At 49.9% G+C, this 25,163-nt stretch overlaps 8 protein-coding genes across 8 annotated transcripts; 3 read left to right on the top strand and 5 right to left on the bottom strand.

Annotated features, from left to right (window-relative positions):
- Positions 1-2,037: 2,037 nt before the first annotated feature.
- On the top strand, positions 2,038-2,936 carry HO133_001512 (uncharacterized protein; the record flags this gene model as incomplete). Its single annotated transcript, XM_037292442.1, has 2 exons — positions 2,038-2,141; positions 2,195-2,936. The coding sequence occupies 2 exons, from the start codon at positions 2,038-2,040 to the stop codon at positions 2,934-2,936; spliced, it is 846 nt and encodes a 281-aa protein (XP_037151861.1).
- A 1,896-nt stretch (positions 2,937-4,832) lies between these two features.
- Positions 4,833-7,592, top strand: HO133_001511 (uncharacterized protein; the record flags this gene model as incomplete). The annotated part of the gene is made up of 6 exons (XM_037292441.1): positions 4,833-4,888; positions 4,944-4,971; positions 5,026-5,081; positions 5,142-5,391; positions 5,449-6,940; positions 6,997-7,592. 6 exons carry the CDS (start codon positions 4,833-4,835, stop codon positions 7,590-7,592), a joined length of 2,478 nt encoding a protein of 825 aa, XP_037151860.1.
- Positions 7,593-8,236: 644 nt separating this feature from the next.
- On the bottom strand, positions 8,237-8,707 carry HO133_001510 (uncharacterized protein; the record flags this gene model as incomplete). The annotated part of the gene is made up of 1 exon (XM_037292440.1): positions 8,237-8,707. One exon carries the CDS (start codon positions 8,705-8,707, stop codon positions 8,237-8,239), a length of 471 nt encoding a protein of 156 aa, XP_037151859.1.
- A 633-nt stretch (positions 8,708-9,340) lies between these two features.
- On the bottom strand, positions 9,341-11,071 carry HO133_001509 (uncharacterized protein; the record flags this gene model as incomplete). The annotated part of the gene is made up of 1 exon (XM_037292439.1): positions 9,341-11,071. The coding sequence occupies one exon, from the start codon at positions 11,069-11,071 to the stop codon at positions 9,341-9,343; it is 1,731 nt and encodes a 576-aa protein (XP_037151858.1).
- A 1,559-nt stretch (positions 11,072-12,630) lies between these two features.
- On the bottom strand, positions 12,631-14,872 carry HO133_001508 (uncharacterized protein; the record flags this gene model as incomplete). The annotated part of the gene is made up of 6 exons (XM_037292438.1): positions 12,631-13,262; positions 13,323-13,356; positions 13,406-13,589; positions 13,640-13,875; positions 14,008-14,144; positions 14,197-14,872. 6 exons carry the CDS (start codon positions 14,870-14,872, stop codon positions 12,631-12,633), a joined length of 1,899 nt encoding a protein of 632 aa, XP_037151857.1.
- A 782-nt stretch (positions 14,873-15,654) lies between these two features.
- HO133_001507 (uncharacterized protein) lies at positions 15,655-17,212 on the bottom strand (the record flags this gene model as incomplete). The annotated part of the gene is made up of 2 exons (XM_037292437.1): positions 15,655-16,842; positions 16,892-17,212. 2 exons carry the CDS (start codon positions 17,210-17,212, stop codon positions 15,655-15,657), a joined length of 1,509 nt encoding a protein of 502 aa, XP_037151856.1.
- Positions 17,213-17,661: 449 nt separating this feature from the next.
- On the top strand, positions 17,662-18,796 carry HO133_001506 (uncharacterized protein; the record flags this gene model as incomplete). Its single annotated transcript, XM_037292436.1, has 4 exons — positions 17,662-17,673; positions 17,786-17,858; positions 17,917-18,405; positions 18,459-18,796. The coding sequence occupies 4 exons, from the start codon at positions 17,662-17,664 to the stop codon at positions 18,794-18,796; spliced, it is 912 nt and encodes a 303-aa protein (XP_037151855.1).
- Positions 18,797-21,864: 3,068 nt separating this feature from the next.
- Positions 21,865-22,428, bottom strand: HO133_001505 (uncharacterized protein; the record flags this gene model as incomplete). Its single annotated transcript, XM_037292435.1, has 2 exons — positions 21,865-21,994; positions 22,121-22,428. 2 exons carry the CDS (start codon positions 22,426-22,428, stop codon positions 21,865-21,867), a joined length of 438 nt encoding a protein of 145 aa, XP_037151854.1.
- Positions 22,429-25,163: the final 2,735 nt, after the last annotated feature.

Raw genomic sequence — 25,163 nt, 5'->3', positions numbered from 1 at the left:
TTCGAGAGGTAATCACGGAACCACATCTTTTGATCAGAGTGCGCCTAGGAGCCATATGCATGCGCGGCAAGTCCAGTCACTGCAACTATGCTAGATATGACAAGTCAGCAAGTCCTATTTATAAATCTAGTACACACTCACTCGGCTAAAATAGACTCCTCGGGGTGATAGAGAGGAGTGAATACGTAGAAGTTAACGTCTATACTGAGGTCGTCGTCTAAAAGACGGGGGCATCGAACTAGATGGTCAGATGCTTGGAATGTGATGGTCGCTGTATGTTCCCCAGCTGAATCATGATTGCGGACCGCTGGCACAATCGACCTGACTTTGATACGAGGCCGGTACTCTGTGATATGTGTTCCCCAAGGAAAGTCCATGGTCGCAATGTGTTTATAGTCCCCATTGTTGCGCGGTCTCCCTCAAGGGCGGGTCCAAGGGTGTTGCCGCTGCCCCGTCAGGTATGTCATGCAGTCAGCATACTGTCTCTTAACGATCAGTTGCTATGTTTCTCGCGCGGCTGGCGCTGAAGAGCTTGATGGAATGAGAAAAGCCCCCTCCATGACTGCCTCAGCCTGTCCAGGCCCGCGGGCGCTTACCATCGGTAGAGGTGGTGGTTGCGTTGTTGCATAAAGCTTGCAACTAGCGGACGGGGGCTAGCCTAAGACAGCACCGCTTGCTCACTCCATTCGCTGTCATATGAAGCTGAAGAGGTGGGACTTGGAGGTCTCTCTGCGATGATTGGTAGAACAGTTTCAGCTAAACTATAACTGCAGCAGCTTGCGGGCAGGCGGGGCGTCATTAGCCTTGTTCAAGGTGGAAGATATCACTGAGAAAGGATCGTCAGAACAGCTAAGCTACGATTTTCGCCGTGAGCATCCAATGTACAACATATGCTTTCTCATCGTTCGGGCCACCGTGGCTATCAGTATAGCTCCCCCAATATGCTGTGCAAATTTTGGGTGTGAACGCGTATGGCGTATCTCAAACGGGAAAAGCAGCAATAAAGATCGTATAGACTGGCAGGTGAACAGTCTAGCTACCAATAGCTATCCGAAAAACGGAAGTCAAGGAAAGGCAACAACAATAGGTTGCTACACGGAAGAGCTGATCATAGCAGTTGTCCACGTTGGACGGTGCTATCTTGTACACAATGTGTTTCGAAAGAAGCAGGAAATGAACTTTGGCGCCTGCAAATGCGCTTCGGTTGCTTCCTACAGTCGAGACCGCATTCAACGAATCGTATTCCTGGGTTGAGGCAGCGAGCCTTGACTGGGTGAAAGGACGACCGTTGCACTATTAAGATTCTGGAGAGGATTGACATCTATTCGGATGGCGGTACGTACATTCGAAGAGATGAGTCCTGCAGCGCTGCGCGATAATCCCGAAGGAATTATAGTCTTGGTGATAAGAAATGGATGAGTGGTAAGGGCATATGTGTTACTGTCAGCATTGCAGGGACTGATGTAGACTGATCGAGGATGCGTAGAGCTTCTGATTCAGGATTTGGAAGTCTGAAATTATGTCTGCCAAAAGACGGGTAAATTGGACTGTCTTGACTAAGAACCTTCCTATAGTTCTGCACATATATTGCAGCTTTATGAAGCAGATGCTCCTAGTGACTGCAGACCATTCAGGAAGGTGTAAGTAGAGTTTTGGAGTGGGAATGTTGCTTTGACACGTTTTGCAAAGCAAATTGAAACACCCGGCGAGATCATCATGGTCGTTCAAAAGCTGATGTTGTTGAAAGCCTAGACATTTGATCTTTGAATGACGTATAGATATTCTAGTCGTTGAAATATCTTTGACAGATCTATTCTCTTTGACACAGCAGGCAGACCAATCAGCGAAAACGGTGGCTCTTTCGTTTCTGAAACCATGTTCTGTGCGCATAGGAGCATTGTAAATATACTCTCAGAAATGTTAGAGTATAATTATGTCACTCCAGCTACCCAGCGCTCAAGCATATTGCCGAGGTACGCGAACCCTCGACTCCGTCTTTCTTTCGCCCCGTACCATTTCTCCATAACCTCGCCTTCGATGGCATCTCCACCTTCACCTCCCTCGAAATCCCTACTTCATCTCCAGGCCTCTCTTCCCCACTACCTATCCAAAACCAACGCCCATGTAGCCCATATCAACAGGTCGACTCCCATAGCATCCCCCTCGCCCATAGAAGTGCACTAATCAGATTCAGACTCCTGTCCCGCACCTCTACCCTCGACAAATCACTCTTAACCGTATCCTATACCCTTCACCTCCTACACTCCATACTTGCCAAGACTCCCCGATTCTCAGTATCCCCACTCACAACATCGTTGACGCCGCTTACGGCCATCTTCGACGACTTTCGCGTCTTTTTGCGGCTATGGGGCTTGTTGGGCATATATAGCTGGGGAGTCTCAACCTACCTTACGCCACCAGGGGATGGAATCGTGAGAGCGATTACGTGGGGCCAAGTGGTGGCATGTGCACTTTACCAGGGCTTAGAAAACGGTGCTTATCTAGCCGGGAAGGGCGTTCTAGGATGGAAGAAGGAGAGGATAGCGAGGGCTTGGATATGGAGCGGGAGAGCGTGGTGTGCGTATGTGGCGCTGGAACTTGCGAGGTTAGGGTATGAGTGGGGGGAGCTGAAGGGGCAGGATCTCGGGAGACAGGGAAGGAAGGGTATGGAGTTGGAGAAGACCCGGTCAGCAGAGAATGAGGGGGGGTTGGTTGAGAAAGGAGAGCTAGAATTGAGGATGGACAAGGTGGAGGACGAGGAGCTGGAGGAGAGATGGGGGAAGTGGTATAGGGAGGTTGGTGTCAATGTGGCCTATGCGCCTATGACTGTGCATTATAGTCTTGAGAATGGGATTCTAGGGGAGGGTGCTATTGGAGGATTAGGGGCTGTGGTTGGCGCGCTGAGTATTGGGCAGGCTTGGAAGGAGACGGCTTAAGTGAGCGAATGACATTGCAATAATGACAAGGATGTGGGCTATATGTTCCTGTTTTTGGTGTTTATTTGAGTGCATTCCTCAGTGACAGCATCGAATGGTTGTCACAAGAGCTGCATGTGGGCAATGTTTCTGGTTTGATCTCTGTATGATAAGCTTTTGATTCAATTGAAATGCTGGCTCTTTGTCTTCTAGCCGAGCTAATCCATCCTACAACGCTCACCATCTGCGCACACAAAACGCGGGTGACCCAAAAGACCAAGCGTAAACTCGAGGTACAGACCGGTCAGCTTGCTCAACGAGCACTAATCATCCAAAGAATCAGCATGGGATTGCCTATGCCTCAAGAGCTGCGTGTAGTTGAAACATTGATTAGATTCCCACGAGTACCGAGCAGATACCGATTTATTATGACCCTGCCTCGTAACATGCTTCTCAGAAAACAAACACCCTTTCTCATGCTGAAGAGCTGCCTGTACACCGCAAAAATTTAGATACCTATAGAAGAAGCTATTGCAGACTGAAACTGACCATTTGCAATGTTTGGTGCCTCTCCACCAGCATTATTCTCTTCCGGTCCGCGACTACTCACCTTGCCGGCGTAATAAAGGCGTTCCAAACGTAGTCTGGTCCTGTTGTGCCCTTCTTTGAAGAATGGCCCAAAGAAGGTTGGCTACTGCCGCGTCAATCTAGGCTCTCTCATAGCATTTCCACCACGCCAGTCCCAGGGCTTCCTTCCCACGTGCTATTACTCGGTCGTAGGCTACTATGATGATATTTTTCAGGTCCCCTGGAGGGGATTTGTCCTCGAAAATGTCGAACTCGGTGCCTGCAGTGCGAGGCATGCCCTCGTGCTTTGATGGCTGCAAGTGGAAGGGTTGGCGGAGTGGAGCGATTGGCGGATTGAGTATATGCAGGTTGGGGTCGTTGTTGGTTGGAGTAGCAGCGTATCGGAGTGTTGGTATTCCAGAGACACAGACCCATACGACAGAAGTTGTGCCGGAGAATAAACCAGGCTACGACATCATAGTCTTCCCACAACCCTTTGTTTGATAGCGATAACACCGTCGCTGAGAACATCACCAAGGTTTGTTCACCCACAAAGCAGCATGTGAGCCATGATACTGAAGCAGGTTAGGAACATCATCCCCGATTGCTTGCCATCGGTTATGTGGAACTGTCGCTGTCACAGAGTGCGTCTATCCAATAGGACATGTAAAAACACCAAAAGTCACCACGAATAGAGAAGATGAGATGGCCTGTTTCTTAGTGCTTGTATGTATCTATATTTTCTTCCACTTGAAAAGCTTTTGCAAACATGAAATCAAGTAAAAAGCAGCACAATTGTAGACTAACATCAGAGTCTTGGTCCCCTCACAACAACAGACAAGACGAATGCTATATATGTCTTCACATTCATGTCAAAAGACTCAGCAAGCTATCTTCATCCCCATCTTTGTCTAACTTGGTCAATCGTACTGACGTGTCCTTCATTAGTATATGTATAGAGCCTCTTTGGATTGGCCGCCACCGAACAGACAATTCACATTGTCGACAACAGAGTGAAGATCTGTCAGCTTCCAAACTGTTCGACCAGCTTCTTTGTGCCGTGGATAGCTCGGTCTTATATTTATCCGGCGCTAAAAATCGGAGGCCGAGTAGAGTAAATCATCATTCAACTTTCTGGCCCTGTCAACTCCTACGAGTATCACAATCAACCATAACACCTTTCATCCTCGACACGTCACCAACTCTCTTCTACGCACAAAAGCCACCTTCCTCATCTTCTGCATCGAACATCCAAGATTCCTACAACTCACTTCACATCCTCCAAGACCCGAGCCAACCAAAGCTACATCTACGTTGGTCTACAAGCTCAGTCACTAGGCCAGCTTCAAAATGTCTGCAGAGCCTGAGCACGTGGGGTCAAAGGCCAAGGTCAAGGCCAACTTGAAGTAAGTCCAGCTATTGCTCCATCTCTCACGAGACTTGATACTGACGCCGTGACAGTGATGCCTCCGGAGCTGAGAAGAAAGAGGTGAGCTTAAGCAGCGCCGAAGATATCCAGAAACTTGTCACTGACATGCCTCAGGAGTCCGACACAGCAACGGCTATTCTCAAGAAGAAGAAGAAGCCCAACTCTTTGATGTAGATCTTGCCCATCTAGACTTTTGGAACCCGGGTTTGCTGACTTGGTGGTGGCAACAGTGTTACCGATGCTGTTAACGATGACAACTCAATCATCGCACTATCCAACAACACCATGGAGACGCTACAGCTGTTCCGTGGTGATACAGTACTCGTGAAAGGAAAGAAGAGAAAGGATACCGTTCTGATCGTGCTGGCGGATGATGATCTTGATGATGGATCAGCACGTATGAACCGCGTGGTTCGCCACAATCTCCGCGTTAAGCACGGTGATATCGTCACTGTTCACGCGTGCCCAGATATCAAATACGTAAGTTCCTAACCTGCCCTTCACACGATCTAAGCAGTCTCTAACACGCACCACTAGGCCAAGCGTATTGCCGTCCTTCCCATCGCTGATACCGTCGAAGGCCTAACTGGCTCCCTTTTCGATGTCTTCCTCGCTCCCTATTTCCGCGAAGCCTACAGACCGGTACGACAAGGTGATCTTTTCACAGTCCGTGGAGGCATGAGGCAGGTTGAGTTCAAGGTCGTAGAGGTCGATCCACCAGAGTTCGGCATTGTGGCACAAGATACCGTCATACATTGTGAAGGAGAGCCCATTCAGCGCGAGGACGAGGAGGGCAACCTGAATGAGGTGGGATACGATGACATCGGTGGATGCCGAAAGCAGATGGCCCAGATTCGAGAGTTGGTCGAACTGCCTCTCCGACATCCTCAGCTGTTCAAGTCCATCGGCATCAAGCCTCCTCGTGGTATTCTCATGTTTGGTCCTCCCGGTACCGGAAAGACTTTGATGGCTCGTGCTGTGGCCAACGAGACTGGAGCTTTCTTTTTCTTGATCAACGGTCCTGAAATCATGTCCAAGATGGCCGGAGAATCAGAATCAAACCTCCGCAAAGCATTCGAGGAGGCAGAGAAGAACTCTCCAGCAATCATCTTTATCGACGAGATCGATTCCATCGCACCCAAGCGTGAGAAGACCAACGGAGAGGTTGAGCGCCGTGTGGTGTCTCAGCTTCTGACTCTCATGGACGGCATGAAAGCCCGCTCAAACGTGGTAGTCATGGCTGCCACGAATCGACCCAACTCCATCGATCCTGCGCTTCGTCGCTTCGGGCGTTTCGATCGTGAAGTCGACATCGGTATCCCGGACCCCACTGGCCGCCTTGAGATTCTCCAGATCCACACCAAGAACATGAAGCTTGGAGAAGATGTTGACCTCGAGTCGATTGCCGCAGAGACTCATGGTTACGTTGGTTCAGATGTTGCTTCTCTTTGCTCTGAGGCTGCTATGCAGCAGATCCGTGAGAAGATGGACCTGATTGATTTGGACGAGGATACCATCGATGCGGAGGTCCTTGACTCTTTAGGCGTCACTATGGAGAACTTCCGTTTCGCACTTGGTGTCTCAAATCCCTCTGCTCTTCGTGAAGTTGCCGTTGTGGAGGTACCCAACGTTCGCTGGGATGACATTGGAGGCTTGGAGAACGTCAAGCGCGAGCTTATCGAGAGCGTCCAATATCCCGTCGATCACCCTGAGAAATTCCTCAAATTCGGTCTTTCGCCATCTCGTGGTGTTCTATTCTACGGTCCCCCAGGTACTGGTAAGACTTTGCTTGCCAAAGCAGTCGCCAACGAGTGCGCTGCCAACTTCATCTCGATTAAAGGCCCTGAGCTGCTGAGCATGTGGTTCGGTGAGTCGGAGAGCAATATTCGAGATATTTTCGACAAGGCTAGGGCCGCCGCTCCTTGTGTTGTTTTCCTTGATGAGTTGGACTCCATTGCGAAGTCGCGCGGTGGATCCAATGGTGACGCTGGAGGAGCTTCCGATCGTGTTGTCAACCAGCTCTTGACAGGTAAGCCAGTGTGACTCATGTCCAGCTCTCTTACGGTATACTAACTCATTCTACAGAGATGGATGGCATGACTTCGAAAAAGAACGTCTTCGTTATCGGTGCCACCAATCGTCCCGAGCAGCTTGATAACGCTCTCTGCCGTCCTGGACGTCTCGACACCTTGGTCTACGTTCCCCTGCCTGACGAAACCTCGCGTATCGGTATCCTCAAGGCTCAATTGCGCAAGACTCCTGTGGCTGATGACGTCGACATTAACTATATTGCGAGCCGCACTCACGGCTTCTCTGGTGCCGATCTCGGCTTCGTCACTCAGCGTGCCGTTAAGCTCGCCATCAAGCAATCCATCTCCATTGATATTGAGCGAACCAAGGAGCGTGAGGCTGCTGGTGAAGACGTCAAGATGGAGGAAGACATTGACGCTGAGGACCCAGTTCCCGAGCTTACCAAAGCCCATTTCGAGGAGGCTATGCAGTCAGCTAGGAGATCAGTCTCTGATGTTGAGGTCCGTCGCTACGAAGCATTCGCACAGAGCATGAAGAACTCCAGTGGAAGCAACTTTTTCCGATTTCCAGATGCGGACGCAGCTGCTGATGCTGCAGGGAACGGCAATGGATTCGGTGACGCTGGCAACGATGATTCTCTTTACGACTAGATGCTAAGCCCTGATGTGCATTTGGGTTCGGAAACCTCGGTTCTTTACAATATTGCATACACGGTGTTTGTGCGCCATCACTTGATGGCATCTCGGCGAGAAGGGCAGGGCACATAGTAGAATGGTCACTTCAACCGGTGCGATGTGCCTTAGATACTTGAACAGCAAGCAGATTTTAGATTCAGAAGCATTCTACATCCATACACTTTCACCGAGCGCTTTTTGCTCCAACGAAGTAACTTTTTTTGCATACTCATTTCAATCGTGTCTAAGCTCCATGTCTAAGCTCCTTCATTGCCTTACAACCTTTTCTCTCCTTCCCTCTCATACTTAGACGCATGATCCATATTGCAGTCTCAATCTTCTTTCGATAGACATTTCATTGCTCTGGCTCTCTGCCCCAATCCCTATTCTTCATGACTCTGCCAGCCTAGTGACTCTTCCTTCCCCGGGTCTCCACTTTGGCTGCAAGACCAAGCCCGAGTCTCAATCGTGAGTACCCGACATTCTTCACTAGCCGAAACCGTGACGACATACTGTAATCATAGCTATGACATCGCTCGCAAGTCCGAGGCGTGTAGGATCCCACACCGGAAGCATTCAGTGGCCGATTCTCATCCTCCGGATACCAACACGCCCCCTCTTCAATCCCAGAACCCCTTCCCCTCAGGCTCCAATTCCACCCTCTGATCCAGCACACCTCTCACCACCGTCGCCGCTTCCGCAATAGCTTTTTCCGGCATCCGTATGTCCACCTTCTCCTCGCCCTCGCCATTCCGTCCTCCATTCACCCCCTTCTCTTCGTCTCCCTGCCCCTCATCATCCACCTCCTCCTCCTCCTCCTCCTCCTCCTCAACACCCCTCGCCTCCCTCACAATCGCCCCAACCAGATCCTCCCACTTCCAATACTCCCTGCTCTCCAGCAACTGCAGCGTTCGCTGCTTCACCTTCTCCTGCCATTCTGCGGCCTGCGTTTCCGTCTCCAGTGTTTTGCGGAGGGTTTTGATGGTTTTGGGGGTTAAGACTGCGTCTTGGAGGGATGTGCGGAGGGTAGGGTCGAGGGGGGAGGTGGGGGTGCGGGGGATGAGGATTGGGGGGGTGGAGTTGGATGCCATTGAGACGGGTGCGGGTAGCAGTTGAGGGTATGTGTCTTGTGGGCTGCTATCCCGGAGAAGATTACCGGGTCATGACCATGTGGTGTTGAGTCATGCTTCGTTCGATGTCTAAGTCGTCACTTTTTCCGAGGCGGAGTGGCATTTGGCGCTAGGCCGGATGCGGCGCCCTTAATATCTTGCTACCCATTTTCAGTCTTCCTGAACTCATAGTCGTGCAAGCTTCAAACAACAATACATCCATAAGCACACAGGGCAAACCTGTATCTGATACAGAGATGTGCATGGATATGTGCATCTTTGGCGTCATTCACCGCTCTTGGTCTACTTCATGTTTTAATCTACTTAGGAATGTCATGTAACAGCTCTTCTACGACATAAAATGTAACGTACATGTGCTGATGCTTCTTAAGGCGACGTTTCATCAGACAGGCATCGTCAGAAAGTCATAGAGGGGCTGGTAGGTGTGTTTGAGCCGCTTGAGGCCGACGCCAGAGTAATCGCGTTGGAAATCGTATCTCTCAGCTCTGGTGATACTCGTAGCAGTGGCGGTGGTAGCACTGGCAATTCCTTATCAATCCGATTTTGTACAGTTGTGGGACTGTTTGGGATTGTCTGCTCTCGTTGTTTTTTCGCCTAGGTTTTCCTCCGACGTCTTTGCATTAACGACTCGTGACACTCCATGCAAAAGAATCCCTGCGAAGTCCGAGCGTATTTCATGTTCTCGATCTTCTTTTTGCAGTTTCGACACTTGGAGCATGTTACACAAAAGGTCTGGTCGCCCGTGAAAATGACAAGGTCCTCTATCTTCTTGTTACAGACGCTACAGCTATGGGTACAATTGTTGCAGATGAGTGACCCGTCGCCGAGGGGGCCGAGATCGGCAGCGGGGCCGAAATTGATACCGCAGGTGTTGCAACAGAAACAGTCAAGGTGCCAAAGGCTGCCCTCTGCATTTGCATTAGCTTGACAGTATCTGATGAAGAATATGTATGGTTCACCAAGTCCAAACGCTCTCCATTCTCCTATTACCTTCCCGCAACCTCGACACGGATAAGCTGGCTCGTCTTCCATTGGTTCGTAAGATTGTGAGGAGGTACTCTGGGGTTGTGAATATAGAAGTGGATCTGAGGGACCCGCCAGTGGTAGATTAGATTTGGGGGCTGGATCTTCAGTAATATTTGCACTGGTCTTGTATATATAATGCACCTCCAAGTGGAAAGGACTGTAATGATCCTCAAATGGGTGAGGCGGGGGTAGAGAACGAGGGCGGTGGAGACTTTGCTGCTGTGTCCGGGTGGACGCCGGCCGACGTCCCCGAGTAGCTGCAGAACTATTTGCTGGAATTGGTTCACGGACGACGTTATGTAGCTGAGTGTTTTGTCTATCTCTGTAATCATCGTTGTAAGGGCCGGTAGACGCCCTCTCGTTTGCTTGGGCTGACCATGTCTGCGTGGATCGTTGAGGATTGTAAGTTTCTTCCTCGGTGATCCCCAGGTTTATCACCGAAATGTTTGACACTTCTGCCATACTCAAGTCTGAGAAGTACGACCATCCCAGCGAGTACACACTGTTCGTTAATGCGGAAATGACAGACTTGCGAAAAGCCTGGTTCCTCCTATAAACACGAGACCTTTGTAAATCATCCGAGAAGTCGAAGCGTAATAATTCGTTCCCAATGGCTTCTTCATAGCTCAAATCAGGCGGGCGTGCATGGATGGTTGCAAGAGACTCCGTATCGTCTACCGACATCCAATCTGCACCGCCCCTCCTCTGCAGATCCAGAATCTCCAGTGCTTGTACTCTGGATGACATTTCCTTATAGCATTGCTCTACGAGTTCGTGCAGTCGGCTCACCGAGTCTGTGGCTTCGGCAATCGTGTGTCTACGAAATATCAGCACCCACTCGGACGACAGCTCTTGGCGGATAGGGACAAACCCATTCACAATATTGAGCACCAAAGATAACGATGCCTTGTGGTTCTGCAGCCTGTCGATAAGACTCACGATCACTGGCTCCTTTCTCGCCCATTTCAAGCGATCCAACACGTCCAAATCTTCCGTCTTCAGTTCATCGAGCAGCCTTTCAAGCTCTGAGAACGTATGCACGCAGCCACCGACAATGGTCACCACCTTTTCCACCTTGAGCAAGGAAGTCCTTGATCTGTTAGGTGAGTCTGGCCCGAGAAGAAATGTCTGCAGATGCGACAAGATTCCACGTATGTCGCTCACCTCGGTGAGTACGACCTGTGCCTGCTGTGGCGCTGCGATGGTCGATTTTGTGAACTTGGTCAAAAGTACAGACATCTGAGCTGCAGCCGTAATGACACCCACTATGCCAGCTGCTATGCTCAGTGGGTCCGACATGACTAAAAAGTACGTTGATGTGGCTCTTACATCTCGAGTCGCAAGCCAAAACCCTTGGTCTCCGACAAAGTTGCTGGAGAGGACAACACTCCTATCATAAAAAACTGTGTAAAATAAAGTGATTGCGCACCCTTCTTCCTGAAGAAAACGGGCTGTAGTGGCAATGATCAGGCTGAAAAAGGGCGAAGTAAGCAGCGGCGGTCAGCTTCGGTAAACCGCCATGGTGGTCTGAACAACTTCCTCATTCGTCTTTTCCACACAGCCTTGCATACGTCCAAGGCGGCTGAGATCTGCGAGGTAGCCTATTGCACAATGCGCCCAGACACAATGTAGAGGTCATCGCAATCACGTCTCGCAAGCCATCGTGATTAATGCGAAGCATCCCAAGATTCCTCTACTAATTTCTTTTCCAGCAATGCAACCTCCTTTCCTGGGAACATCCTCATATCCACTCACTCACGACTGATGTCGCCCCCGCCCCTCCGGCGCCCAATGACACGGCACATACGGCGTGTAAGCCAATCCTCCCGTTTGGCTAGCCTGCTCAATCCTACCGCCCGTATGCGTGACCACGTGATCGTCACGAACGGACGGGCCAGTGGTCACGCTCTTCGCCAAGTATGGACCCTGCAGGCGGTCAAACGGCAATGGCAACCGGCTCTCGCGCTCTAGAGCCACGACGGCCGATTCCCCTATCGCTGCGTCTTTGCCGTCGGGTAGGGGGGTTTCCAGCAGCTTTAGCGTGCCGTGTCGATTGTTCTGGCACAAAAGCGAGGCCTCCTGCGGTTACGGAACCGCAAGATCTTATGTAACAAGGCACGAAGGGGTAACCGCACTTGCCCGACAAATTCTTAGGTCTGCCGTCCGTGTCTGCTGTCCTCATCATTTGAGCACCGAGGCAGAAGGAAGAGGCTCCTGGACTGAAGTCGGATGCAAAACCTCGGAATATCGAACTCGCAATGTTCGCTCGCGGCCGCAAGGTTCTCAGAAAGCGTGTTTTAGATGGTTCAAACCGCGGTGACGAAAACACTGGTGGCACAGAGCTCTAGTCGGAATAAGAAGCGAAAAGACAGTATGTACGAGCGAGTGTATGAAAACGTTGCAACCCATGAGGTCCTCAGCGAGTAGAAGTCCGGCGATTCTGGAACGCATGCTTCTTGGTCGTGCTACTCTCCAAGTCCCTTGAATTTGGCAAAGGAGGCAGATTTGGACCAGCTCATTCGCGTCTTCCACGCATGAGATACCTCACGTCCGCGCTTAGACTGGTAAGGCAAAACATCGCGCGGAGAAAAGGAATTGGCTCAACATTTGAGCGATCAGAATGACTCGACGTAGGAAGCGGTGATGTCTGACTGAGAGAAATTGCCATGATAGCTTGTTGACAGGAATGCGCTGGTGAGCATCGAGACCTTTGAAAACACAAGCCGTCTGCTTCGACACCTACTTGAATCCGCACTCTGTTCTCATCCTCGATTGAGCAGCAACGTCGTAAGTCTCTAGCCACCATGGCCGAGCAGAGAATTATACAGATGCCCAATCCTGAGCGCGAACAGAGACGCCTACGTCCCCAAATCATGCAACCCTCTCCGACTGAATCCATCGTTTTCACCGCCCGTCACGTCATCTCGCATCAACCCGCCTCTTCGCATCTTTCCCCCTCTCTTCTTCACATGGATCGGATCCTTCTCCTCCCCAGTCTCCTTCAGCACTTCCAGAACATTGCCATAAGCCGTAGCATTCGCCATCGCATGCTTCCCCTTCGCAACAGCCTCGAGCTCGGCGAGCAATTGCCGCGAAGGGGCACTCTCCCCATCCACCACATTCTCATAAGTCGTAGCATCAACAATCGTCTCCCCACCACTCTCCTCCAGCGCGAACTTCACCGTCGTATTGCCCTCACGGAACGTACTCTCCGCGGGCCCGACGGTGACAAAGCCTCGGTTGACGAGGTCCTCTCCGGTGGCGATGTCGTAACGGTAGATGGTTCGCTCGAAGATGGCTAGTGCCGTCAGAGGCTGGTAGTAGGGCACTTCGTGACCGGATTCGTAGATGCGGGCGAAGGCGAAGGCGCCGCTTTGCTTTGCTTGGCCGTGGACGACGAGGTCGGAGGTGGAGATGTCGACGTAGCCGGGGGTCGAGGAGCCCGGGACGGGGATGGAGTTGTAGACGGCTTCGCCGCCGAGCCAGTTGCCTGTTTTCTTTTGTTAGCTTGTTCGGTCGATATATTGCAGTGGAGATGGGGAGTACATACTGTTGTAGTCCGCATCTCCGTATACCATGGTGACCTGTTCTGAAGTGAGCTGCAGCTGCTATACGATTCGGAGGTGTATTTACAGCAACGCCTTGTTCCACAAGTGTCAAAACCTCTGTTGTAGTGCCGTCCAATCTACCATCATCGCCTGTGGTGTTGAACGCATTCGCCACTGCGACCGACTGTTCCGTATAATTTACATAGGCACCTATCGCTGCCTGCACCGTTGCGTCGTTCAAATAGCGGACGTAGGACTCTGGGGGATACCTAAAATGGCCAGTCATGCGCTGTTTTCCTGCGGATCGAACCCGACTCACGGATCAGGTTCGAGTTCTCTGATATCATCCTCATCGCGGCCGGTGACCTCGTCGTAGAAGTTCTCGACGTAGTTCAGACAGAAATTGTCGGCTGCCGCACAAACGGAATTCGTCCCGGTAGCTTTACAGTTTTGCAACTGGTCAACGCAGCCACCAGACCCGTAGACGGTGGAGTATAGCGACGACGCGGCGGAGTCGTTGTATGGCATATAGTCATACGTGTTTCCGGGAGATACCTGCTACTCTCAGTCCTTGCGAGATGGCACTCTGAAGAGGAGATAGCTACCGTAAAATTATAGTAAGCGGCGTACTAGATTCGCCTCATTTAGCGACAAAAGTACTTCTCCGCATGGTTCATCACACCATACCTGTATCAGGGGATTGATCCATCCGTTTACAATAGTCACCGACTCAAGACTGATCTTCGTCGTATTTGGTATTTGTCTCGCATTTTGGGCCTCAATATACTCGGCAAAGACAGGGCCGTAGTGGCCCCCATAGCTCTCTTCCCACAAACGTGTCAGTATCTTGCGGTAACAGAAGGTTGCGCTACTGACCAGTTGCGAAATGGAATCCCTCCCTCGCATACTGTGGGAAAGCTCCTATGAATCCCTGCAAAGTCGCATAAAACGCAGAGGCTGCCGTGAAGGTCGAGACCGGAAGCCCAATCAAGTCATTGGGATTCGAATATGTCCCGCACGTGCCTTTAGTGACTTCGTCGGAAGGACAGATGTCATCTTGCGCAAGGACGACGGATCCGTCTTCCGGATTGATATACCCGGGTATCGTTGTTGAGTATGAGAATCCAGTCTGCACGGGCTGATCGATGAACAGTAGATTGCTGGCATTTGTCCAGGAGTAAGGGTTGTTGACAACGTTCCCATTTGCATCGATTGCACAAGGCCCAATCTCTTGGAACAATCCTACCATCGAGCTGGTTCCAGGTCCGCCATTGATCCATGTGGTCAAGGGTGCCGTAGTCGGATCTGCATTCCTCGCCTCGAAGAACCAGAAGAACATGTGCTCCTCAGGTGACACGTCGACATATCCGCTTATGCTTCTGATGTCGTCTCTTTGCTCGCAGATGCCCGGCGGGACATCTTTGTAGCGTACTTGATAAATTGCGGGATGACGAGATGCAGTTGTCAAGTTCGTAGGAGGAGAGAGAAACTGCGAAAAGGCAGGTCCAGCTGCTAATAAAGACCACAAAAGAACGGCAACTATAGAAAACATCGAAAACGCAGAAATGCGTAGACTCGCAGACAGATGTAGTATGAGAATGGGCAGTTCAACTATGTTATACGTTCAGCATTTAGAAACGATGAATCGCTGGTGGAACGCAACACAAAGAATGCCCGGTTTGCGTTCGGTATGAGATTTCTCCAAAGGCGCATGTACAATATTAAAATTAATGGTTGCTAAGTCGACGAATAAGAAAACGCTAATGCCAAGGCCACGAAGTCATTTATAGCCTTGATGCGATACCCGACAAGCATTTTTCTATTTTACTGAATCCCGCGACACTCGAAACGTAGAGCTGACTCTGCTGTGACATGCTGGCAAGGAGCATGGACCATAGTGGCCCACGTGCTGTAACGTTCTTCCTTGAATTCTCCGACAAAGCGCGGAATGAGGCCCAGACGGCCAGAACGACACGCGCTTCCTCTTGTACAGCCGCGAAACTTCGCCGTATCCGGCGGGGTTTTCTTGTGCGTTTGGTAGTCACCTAGGTCAAAGCTTTTAGCGCGCAACTTGCATGGACCACATCATGATCTCAAGTCTGCAGTTCAGATCTCTTACCAATCTCGTTTGCGCAAGCATCATTTTCTCCTGAACCACAACATGGTGTAGCCCTACTCCTTGAATTAGAGCAGTAAATATGGGCCCTTGTCTCTCTTCGGCTCCGGATCTACATCCACGGCTTGACCGTGGACTGTGATCAGTTGGTGAGTTTGATGGCATCGCTTTGGAGTCTAGTGCCTATCGTCAAGCATCTCTCATCGAATCTAGCCGCCTTAGCTATTCTCGTCTCCCAGGTCCTCCGAGACCCTCGCCAGACCTCTTGTCATACGTCGAGATGACGAGGCTTTTGGTGGAGGATCTTTTCGAGGTCCGATCGGAGTTCTGTGACTGGAGCTAGCAAGACTATCATTTAACGCAAGCTCATCCGTCGATGTGTCAGATTCTTGGTCGACGATCCCGTTTGTAGAGGGTGATAGAAGGCTATGCGTGGACGAATCTAATTCTGAAGATTCCGTGTTTGGCGCCTTGCCATTCGCCGCAGCAATAAGCTCCTTCCGTTTCTCTTGTGCCCAGTCTCTAGCGTTTCTCAGGGCGCTAGCTCCTTGTCGGAATGTTTCTGGGGTATCCGTCATCTTCCATCCTCTAAGTTGAGTCATGCGATACTCGATCGGATTTTGGGAGTCCTTGGACGGAGTAGGATGCGTAGAGTATACTGTGAGGTCGCCAGTGCCACCGTCATAGGTAGAACTAATTGTATAAGCATTGTTGTCATACGATGGCTCGCCAACGACATATGACCGAAGTTCTTGTATACCACGGGCACCCAAAGCACCGTCATACAAAGCTTGTCGCTTACATACGGCCGAACTCCCATCTGGTCCTTTTCCTTCGGTGAAGAAGTTGGGCACGCACGGGAGGGCAGTATTTGTTGACGGCACAATGTAGGGGCCTAGGTCAGCCCGGATCTGTTTGTGTAGTTCGGCTGGATTCGTCCCGTCGTAGAAGTCCGGCTTAGCTTTGGTGATAGAGCCATCGGTCAGATCTTTGAGGTTTCCGAATACGAGGTTGTATTGCGAGGGGATCCGGGCGGTGCCAGCAATGATTGAAAACGCTTTGCCCATCACCGTATCCTCAGTCAATGCCTCTTGATTCTTCTCTTTGAAATCTATAAACGCTTCACGATCGAAGCGCGTCGGCGATAAGGACGCTCGAGGCAATCGCATTCTTGCATGTATTTCTTCCCAATTATGCGGTTCTTGCACATTCCTGAGACCACCATACCCATCAGGATAAACGCCGTGATCGATGAGATGCTGCTGGAAGCTAGGGTCATAGGCAGAGGTTCTCCTGGTCTTCGACGATGTATCCGAGTCTCTTCCAGTCCTAGCTCGTTTCCTGGAGCCCGATTGACTTGAGTCCATGGTCTGATGGGAAGGATCTGCGGTTCCGGGTTCAGGATACTAGCAAGCGGTCAGAGAGTATGTTGAAAATTGGTTAAACGTGACTTACAGCTCGAAGTTTACCTAGGCTTGGTCCGCCGTGTCTCGCGAAGCGCTTGAGCTGTATGAGATCAATGTCTTTCTTATCAGTCTGATCAGGCGGTAAAGAAGCAGCAGGCCACTCCGTTCTTCGATCAAACTCTCGGAGTGCGCGAGGTGTGAGCCACTGCCGTGACAAGTTGTCCCAGAAGGAACTGGGCGTCCTGTGCCGTTGATTCTCGAGCTTTCGTCGTTTGGCGGTGGGCGGCGGCGAAGAGTCGGTCGTAGGCTCTACTTTAGTTGACAGCTGTCGCTTTTGATTTCGGGGCGCTGGAGTCTTTTGTGAAGGCATTGATTGTCAATGTTCTTGAAACGACCAGCTCAAATGGATGATAGGTAGGGAACAATCAGATGCGGAGGTGTAGGTTGCGCGCGCCTCGCGCAACAACACTGTGTTCTGTGTTATTCGCATTGCGGAGCTGACAGCCAATCAACCGGGTAGCCATTCAACGGAGAACGGCTTCTGCCTAGAACTGCTATAGATATATATATATCAATAGATCATATTACCTAGAAGCATTGGACCTTGATCTCTATGAAACAGGCAATTGAATTGAACGACATGTCTAGATAAGCGCGCGCGTCGTGCAACCACCATCAACCAATCAGAACAAAGGACCATTGCCAAGCAATGCTAAGTGTATCTACGCGCTAAGGTACATGGCTCAATTAGCATCTGCGACAATTTTCAAGTCGGTCTAATGATGGCGTGAGCACTTATCCTCTGTCAATTCGATCGATATGGCGAATTTGGTGAGTGACTTTGCCTTTTATCTTACCTCTTTTCCACCCCTAGCCAATTGGCTGTCCCCATTCAGGGTTTGCACTACTAACAAGGCTTATACTAACAACTCATCAACATCAGGATTTACGCGTCGCCGATAAGTATCGGCTGCGAGAGAAGATCGGTGGTGGCAGTTTCGGCGCTGTCTATATAGGTAATCACGGATGCGTCTGGTCACAGTCGCTTCTTGAGACTCACTCACGGCGCTCAAGGAACCCATGTCGACTCCGGTGACGAGGTTGCCATCAAACTCGAACACGTCTCCGTCGATCCTTCCTTCCTCGAGTGTGAAGCTGATATCTACCGATCGCTTTCTGGTGGTGCCGGTATTCCACGAGTGCACGCCTATGTGACCGAGTGCGAATATAACGCCATGGTGTTTGATCTGTTGGGTCCGAGTTTGGAAGACCTGTTCAATTTCTGCGGTCGCAAATTCTCTCTCAAGACAGTCTTGATGCTTGTCGACCAACTCCTTTGTCGTCTGGAGTATATCCATGCCCACGATGTCATCCATCGAGACATCAAGCCGGAGAACTGCTTGATGGGCGTGGGGAAGCAGGGAAACCAGGTTTATGTGACCGACTTGGGTCTCGCGACGGAACGACGTCCTGCTCAGGCGGACGCCAACACCGGTCGTTCTCTGCGTCCCAGCTTGGTTGGCACAGCACGTTTTGCCAGCGTCAACGGCCATTTAGGTGTTGGTAAGTGCAACATCCTGACCTCTTGCCGTTCAAATAACTCACAATCACCCAAGTACAACATCGCTGCGACGACTTAGAATCTCTAGGATATATGCTTCTCTACTTCATTCGGCCCTCTCTTCCCTGGCAAGGTCTCAAGGCCGCGAATCATGAGCAAAGGGAGGAGCTTATTTTGGAGAAGAAGCAGACGATCAGTGTTGAAGAACTGTGTGAGGGTCTGCCTCGGGCGTTCGCGGCTTATTTTGACTACATCCGCTCCCTGGGATTTGACGATAAACCTAAGTATTCCTATCTGCGCAAAATCTTCCGTGATCTCTTCGTACGCGAGGGTTTCAATCACGATAATGTGTTTGATTGGACTATCCTCAAATATCTGCAGACTACAAAATAAAGGATGGTCATGGGTCCCACACTAAACAGAGTGGCACATGCTTGCTTTTGACAAAATAACGGGAACTGGCGAAGTTGCGCCCAGACGAGGGCCGGGTTTGGAGGGAGGAAAGCTAGAGTTCCTACCCACAGTGGAGGAAGGTTGAATCCAGAACCGAAAAGTGATCTTCGAACTTCTCCCGTTGGCTCTTCTGATCTTCTTAATTACACTGCATTGATGAAACCGATAAGTAACCCAATCTCAAAGGCTCTCTGACCGATGCTCTATCATTGTCTGCCATCGATCGAAACCGCGGAAACTTCGACTCTGATGGGAGCGAGGTCAGCTGAAAATACTTTCGGCCATCTTCTATTCCTTTCCCGCTGTGGCACCTTGCTGGCAGATGCCTTCCAAACGACCAGATCGGAGAGGAGAACGTTGGCGGGTGGCCAGGTCTCGGCGTCATCTTTGTCTATCTTGGTTGGCCAGTCTACCAACATTGGGGGATACGCCATCGATAATTCCTTACGAATGTCGCCTTGCAGCCAGATGAACACAATTATGCGATGAGTCCATTGTCTTTTCTCAACCGCCCAGTACACGTCGCTTCCTGTCACGAGAGGCTCGCCAACCAGTCACTTACTCAAGTTAAGGTCGTGGTCACTGACCCAACCAATCTTTCTCACTTTTGATATCAAGGCCATAGCCCACTCATTAGCGTCGGAGCCTTCATCTTCCTCGACGCCCGTCTCCTTCGGCGTGTCGACTCTTTATCGATCCGTTTCTTTAGGCGTACTGACTGCATGCCTAGATTTCAGCGTCGCGATTGAATTCCTTGCCTGTTGATCGGCCGCCGTGTTTCTTTCGAATTCGGTAATAACCTGTTTCGCCTTCTGGGCCTCAACAAGGTCGCTGCCGAACCCCATATGGTGAGCTCTGCTCCTTCGAGCAGGAGAAAGCCGTTAAGAATAAATTAGTGTGCAAATGTCGAGGCAGCCAAGGTAGATGGCTATTGTAAGCGATGGTACGGAGGTTGGTGAGTTCTGAAAGTGTAACCCTGCTGAAGAATTCGGCTCCAATTTGTGAAAGTCGTTCTTGTGGTGTGTCCAGATGATCGTATTGCCTGCTACGAAATTGCTATGTATCTGGCCGAGCTAGCTATGTTTGGCCTACTCGTAGCAAATACGCCACTTCCACAAGCGTCCCCTTTTGATATGCGAGCTACCATGCGAGATTGACAAAGGCTGATGAAGTAGCACCGTCTGCCATATGAGCGACCCTTCCTCCTCCAAGCAAAAGGAAAACCAGCATGATGTCGTAATGTCGTTAGAATTGTAGCAAAGAATCAAGCCTTGAGCCAATGAATCAAGCTCTGAGTCTAGTATCACCGAACTTGCCTGAAATGGAAACCAAAGAACTAGCAATTCCATAGCAACATGGTCTTCAGTGACTGTCCATAGCTCCATGCGTCAATCAAGCAGATTGACACTTGCTAGCTTTGCCTTGTAAGCAGCCTTCAATACTTGTTGAATCTCTTCCCTCATCTTCGCCTCCAAAGAACTGATTATCTAGTCCTCAGAACTGCGCAAGGCTCCTCGGCCTATAGAAAATTGAAAAGCTTTAACCGTTGAAGCGCTAGGCCTAGGCTAAAGGAGAAACCCGGGAAACAGTACACCAAAAACGACTACCCAGCGCAGCCTTTGACCCCCGGACACAAGCCCCTTGACCTGTCTCTCATCTGAGTCACATCAATAACCCCGCTAAGACCGCCATATACGCACCACACGCCTCGCTTCCTCTCCAAACCCTGCCTCACACTGACCACCTAAGTCTTCGATTCCCTCCGACTTTAAAATTGCCTTGGAAAGGCGGAGAGTATTCCATTTGCATTCGATCAAGCCAGTTTCGGATCGCTTGTCCCCTCTAATGCACAATTTCCACCCTCTACATGATCCTCCTGCAGACGCGCCCGATAAATCCAGAGATTGACATCCGCATCATGGAAGCTCACTAGCTGCATCGCTTCCCTGTGCAAACCCGTCGCAGTGACCAGACCATTGAGCATTCACTCCCGGCCAACCCACTCAGCTTCCACAATTCAGTGAAAGCGTGAAGGATATATGGCGTCCACGACTTCGCAGCACCACTTCTCATCAGCGATCAACGCCTCGAGGGCATGATATCGACAGGCAGGGTTGACGTGACTTTCTGTTCTTCGTGGATGACTCGTAAACCAAGATCACGTTTGAATTCGAAACCGGATGCCGGATTTACTTTCTCTTGAGAGCCCAGGTCTTTGATAGCACCCAAGCACACCGTTTCTTAGCCGATTTCCTCCACTCAGTCACGCTTGCGGGTACTCTACCTGCTTCTCTTGAAGTACTTTCGGAGCCATTCTTACCGGCACCATTTCCTCTTTAGACCCTTTCGGATCCACGCTCTACAGGAACACCAGGATTCACCAAGAAAAATCGAGAAGTCGAACCAAGAAACCATTGACTGTATACTTGTGGAACGACGGATAACCAATGGCTTGTAGGGATAGAGGAACGACAACGGGTAGGTGAGCACATTTATCTTGTACGACACTGAATTCCGTACCAGGAGAAAACATCTGTTCTGTCACTAAGGAAGACTATTAATCAGACGATTTGTTAACAGCCTTCTTCGTATCCATTTCGTCGGCTTTGCGACAGGCAGTACAACCACAAGAACTATCCATAGCGTATACAACGCCGTGTTAAAGCGCTGCACCGTAGTAGATCAAGACGGAATAATAAGCTCTATTGTATATAAGTGGCCGACGAGGACGACATTTGCCGGCTTTATATCGGTGAGTATGATCCCAAGATTATGCAAGACTGGAGTAAAATGTCAGTTCAAATCTAACCATAGTAGGATGGATAACACACAAGCAACGCTGGTGAAGAGATGCTTGGCAGATCTCTGAAGCTGACTTCCTGGGAAAGGCAAAAGCTCGTTGTTCTTGTTGAAACATCGTAGAGGCTCTGGGCATGAAGATCTGTAACTATGTATGTCTTGTATCGGAGTAATTTCTGACCTACTATCCATTGCTGCATAACATAAATTCAAGTGACCTTTTCGATACTTCTCATATTCATAGTGCCTTGCAATTCCTTCTCGACTGTCCATCGGTGCTGTTGACCTTTCGCCTCATCTTTCATACGGCTCTTGTCGTCTGCTGGGGGTTCGGGTCGGCTGGTGCACGAGCTGTCAGGCTAAATGATGACACCATCATTTTGCTTAGCGAATCAACCCTTTAGCACTTTCCTTCAGTAGATAGAAACAACGTAACAATAATAACGACTACCCACCTGATGTTACAATAGTGAAAAGTAGTCATCTTCAGCGAAAGCCATGTCGGCGGGTAATCTATTTCGTCGTTTCACGAGCTGACCGTCAAACCGGAGCGGAGAAACCGCATCTTGAAGTTTGAGGTGCGTAGGACAGAGGGTTGTAAGCGGTGGAGATTTCTGATGAAATTGGGAGTAAGCCTCGTCCGCGGGCGCGACATTGTTGGCGATCGCACTGCGTTCCTCGTTCATGAAAGCCTCGAGGTCTTTCGGCTCTTTACTCTTTGCTTCGGCCTTTTGTTCCTCCTTGTCGAGAAAGGGCAACAGTTCGTGAGCCATTCTCATCAAGTTGTGCGCTTGAATAAATCTCCTCGTCACATATGACCTGATTCATATGGTCACTATCTGCTGTTGGCCTTGCGTCACTAAATAGCCGCTAGTAGATCTGGTATCTTACCGATAACTTATACATTCGGGCGAGCGATCGGAATGACAGCTTGCTCTATTTGTCATCAGTCAACTATATCGGTGAAAATCGGATCTGTCAAGTTACTAATCCATCCGACTCCGTTTCGCCATTTCAATGTTATCGAGCATTCAGGCAGCTGGTCAACTTGGGTTTCACCCTCCTGCGTCTCTGAGAATCGTCTTATACGAAGCATAGTGAAAGAAATATGTAAAAAAGAAGGATTTTCAGGGTTAGGGTTAGGGTCAGGGTGCTTTGGTAGGTGGCTTGACCTTCTTCGTAGGCAGGGATCCATTTGATGGTTTGCTTTAGTAGTAGATGAAATTTGAAAGAAAAATACAATATATCATTGATGACCCACTCAAACCGAAAGCTAGTCTCAGGAGCCGAGATGAAAGACTCACATGAGACAAAACTCAGTGTTGGAATTAAGGGCAGCTTCGATGGAGTGCTTGTTGACCATCGTCTGCAGTGTGGAGTTCACGAAGTAGATTGAGCAAAAGTTCTCGAGACTTATAGGACAACCCATGATAAAGAGCTTCAAAGTTTGACATTGTAGATAGGGCTGTGCTCTCTTGAGTGGGGAATTGTGAAATTCCAGGAGATTGATTTGACGCACCACTTGTGTCGTCAAATTTCTCTGCAGCTTGTGTTCGACGCCAGAAGCAGCAGCGCGTGATAACTTATGGCCAGAAGTGGGACACGAACTTGCCCGTCTGGTCCCCATCTTCTTCACGAGCTTCAACGCCGATACGGTTGAAAACTTGAAATGGAGACGATCACCTTCTTTTTTGTCTTCAAAATCAAGTATAGCGAAGGTAGTAAGATCGAATCTGAGAAGGTTATGGCGGGTGGGCGTATTGCGACGGCCGGAATGCGTTCTGTCGCATGCCAAAATCTGTGTATCCTCCGAGAAAGCTGGGTTGCTGCGTTTGGAAGGCCAGTGATTGCTTGCCAGAAGCTGTGGAGCGTGCGGCGAAGCTGGGTTGCCATGATCTTCATGTCAATGATTGCGAGTCAAAACCTGTTGATGGTTGTGAGTGGTGAAGCTATGTGATTGACGAGATGCTTCTTACTCTGTTCTGGTTCGAAGCAATGGCAGGAGCAGCGAGTCAGCAGCCGCTGTACTGGTTGTCTTGCTTTCTGGCAGGATGAATGGCTTCAAAGTCTTGAACTCTGCTTAACGTGTAGAAAGGCAGTCGGTGAGGTCCCCGAAAGAATTCTAGCAAACTTTCAGATACCCAAGTAGCTGAATGGTGGTTTGAGAAGCACTGTGGAGCTGTCTGGTTGCAGCTTCAAGGCTGATGAGGTAAGTGAGTTGATATTTCAGACTCATTCTCGGCGGACCGGTCGATGGCAAGGTCTGCCAGTGTGACATACCGCCGTTACTGTGCCGTCGGCACTGATCTGATTCGGTGATGCTGCCTAGCTATGAGACAGTGGTCAGTAGGCTACGTTTGCAAGTCCGAACTGAATGGGGAAGTACCTGGAATACCGGAGAAACGAGCACCTTGTTCTCGAACAAAGGAACCTATATTTAAAGGAGGATAAAAGCTGAATGTACAGTTGTGAGTTAAGAAGTAGTTGTCATCGCTGTCAAGGCGAATCCGAGGATCACGTTGGGTACCAAAGGTCTCCTCAAGAACACTTCTGCCGCCTAAGATCATGCTTCCGTTAGACATGGAGTAGGTCATGAGGGATAGCTTCTGCAGGTGCGACCGATTGGTTCAGCTATCATGATTGATGGTGTCCGAACTGGGAACTCTGCTAGTGATGGAAAGGGGGAAAGCCTTGGAAGCAAGGGGGGATTTGTTAGGCTCTTATATATGTATGCATTACGCTGAGAAGGGAGGTGACAGGCTGAGACCCTCACCCTTGTAGAGAGGAATTTATCAGACCGAACCGGTTTTGGATTCCCGGGAAGTATGTGAACCATATCAGAGATGAGGTGACGAGAACATCATTACCAATGTACAAAACTAGTTCTTACAGACAAAATTGAGCACCTCAATTACAATTTATACCAGCGGTAGAGACAAGATAGACCCTGCACAAGATCTTTGGTACTAAAGATGATGTAATCGCAGAGATAAAGACGGGAGGAATGGGTGTTGAGATACCTCAAAGTGCTAAAGGTAAATTCGCTTGGGTATGAGTCCCTCATCCTGAAGATGAAGGTAAAAGATGAAGACGTAGTCTTACGAATTAAGAATGGACGAATGCATAAGCTAGATCGAACAAAGTAGCTCCATATTTTGATCCGGGAGAGAGAGAGTTGTAGAAGGAAGGACGGAAAGAACTGGGGATGAAATAACCCCAGAATGCCGAAGGTGAATTCTCTCAGGTCGTGAATCCCCCGTCCTGAAACTGAATGCAACAGATGAAGTCTCGAGATTTGCGGATGAAGCATGTTTAAATGGATCTGCTTTCGGAATGAGCAGCTTGTTTTAGCAATTTAGACGATGATCAATCTAAGACTGCTCCGAAGACCGACGAGAGTAGCCTGTACGCAGCGCAGTCTCCATGACATACTTCCCCGAGCATCGCGGAGGCTAGGAAGAGATTCTCAAGCCCAACCACGTTCGATGAGATATTAAGTAGATAAAGG

The sequence above is a fragment of the Letharia lupina genome (assembly GCF_014066315.1).
Source record: "Letharia lupina isolate WasteWater1 chromosome Unknown contig_12, whole genome shotgun sequence".
Lineage (NCBI taxonomy): Eukaryota > Fungi > Ascomycota > Lecanoromycetes > Lecanorales > Parmeliaceae > Letharia > Letharia lupina.
Note: the sequence above shows the minus strand (reverse complement) of the source record. Positions and strands in the feature narration are given on the sequence as shown.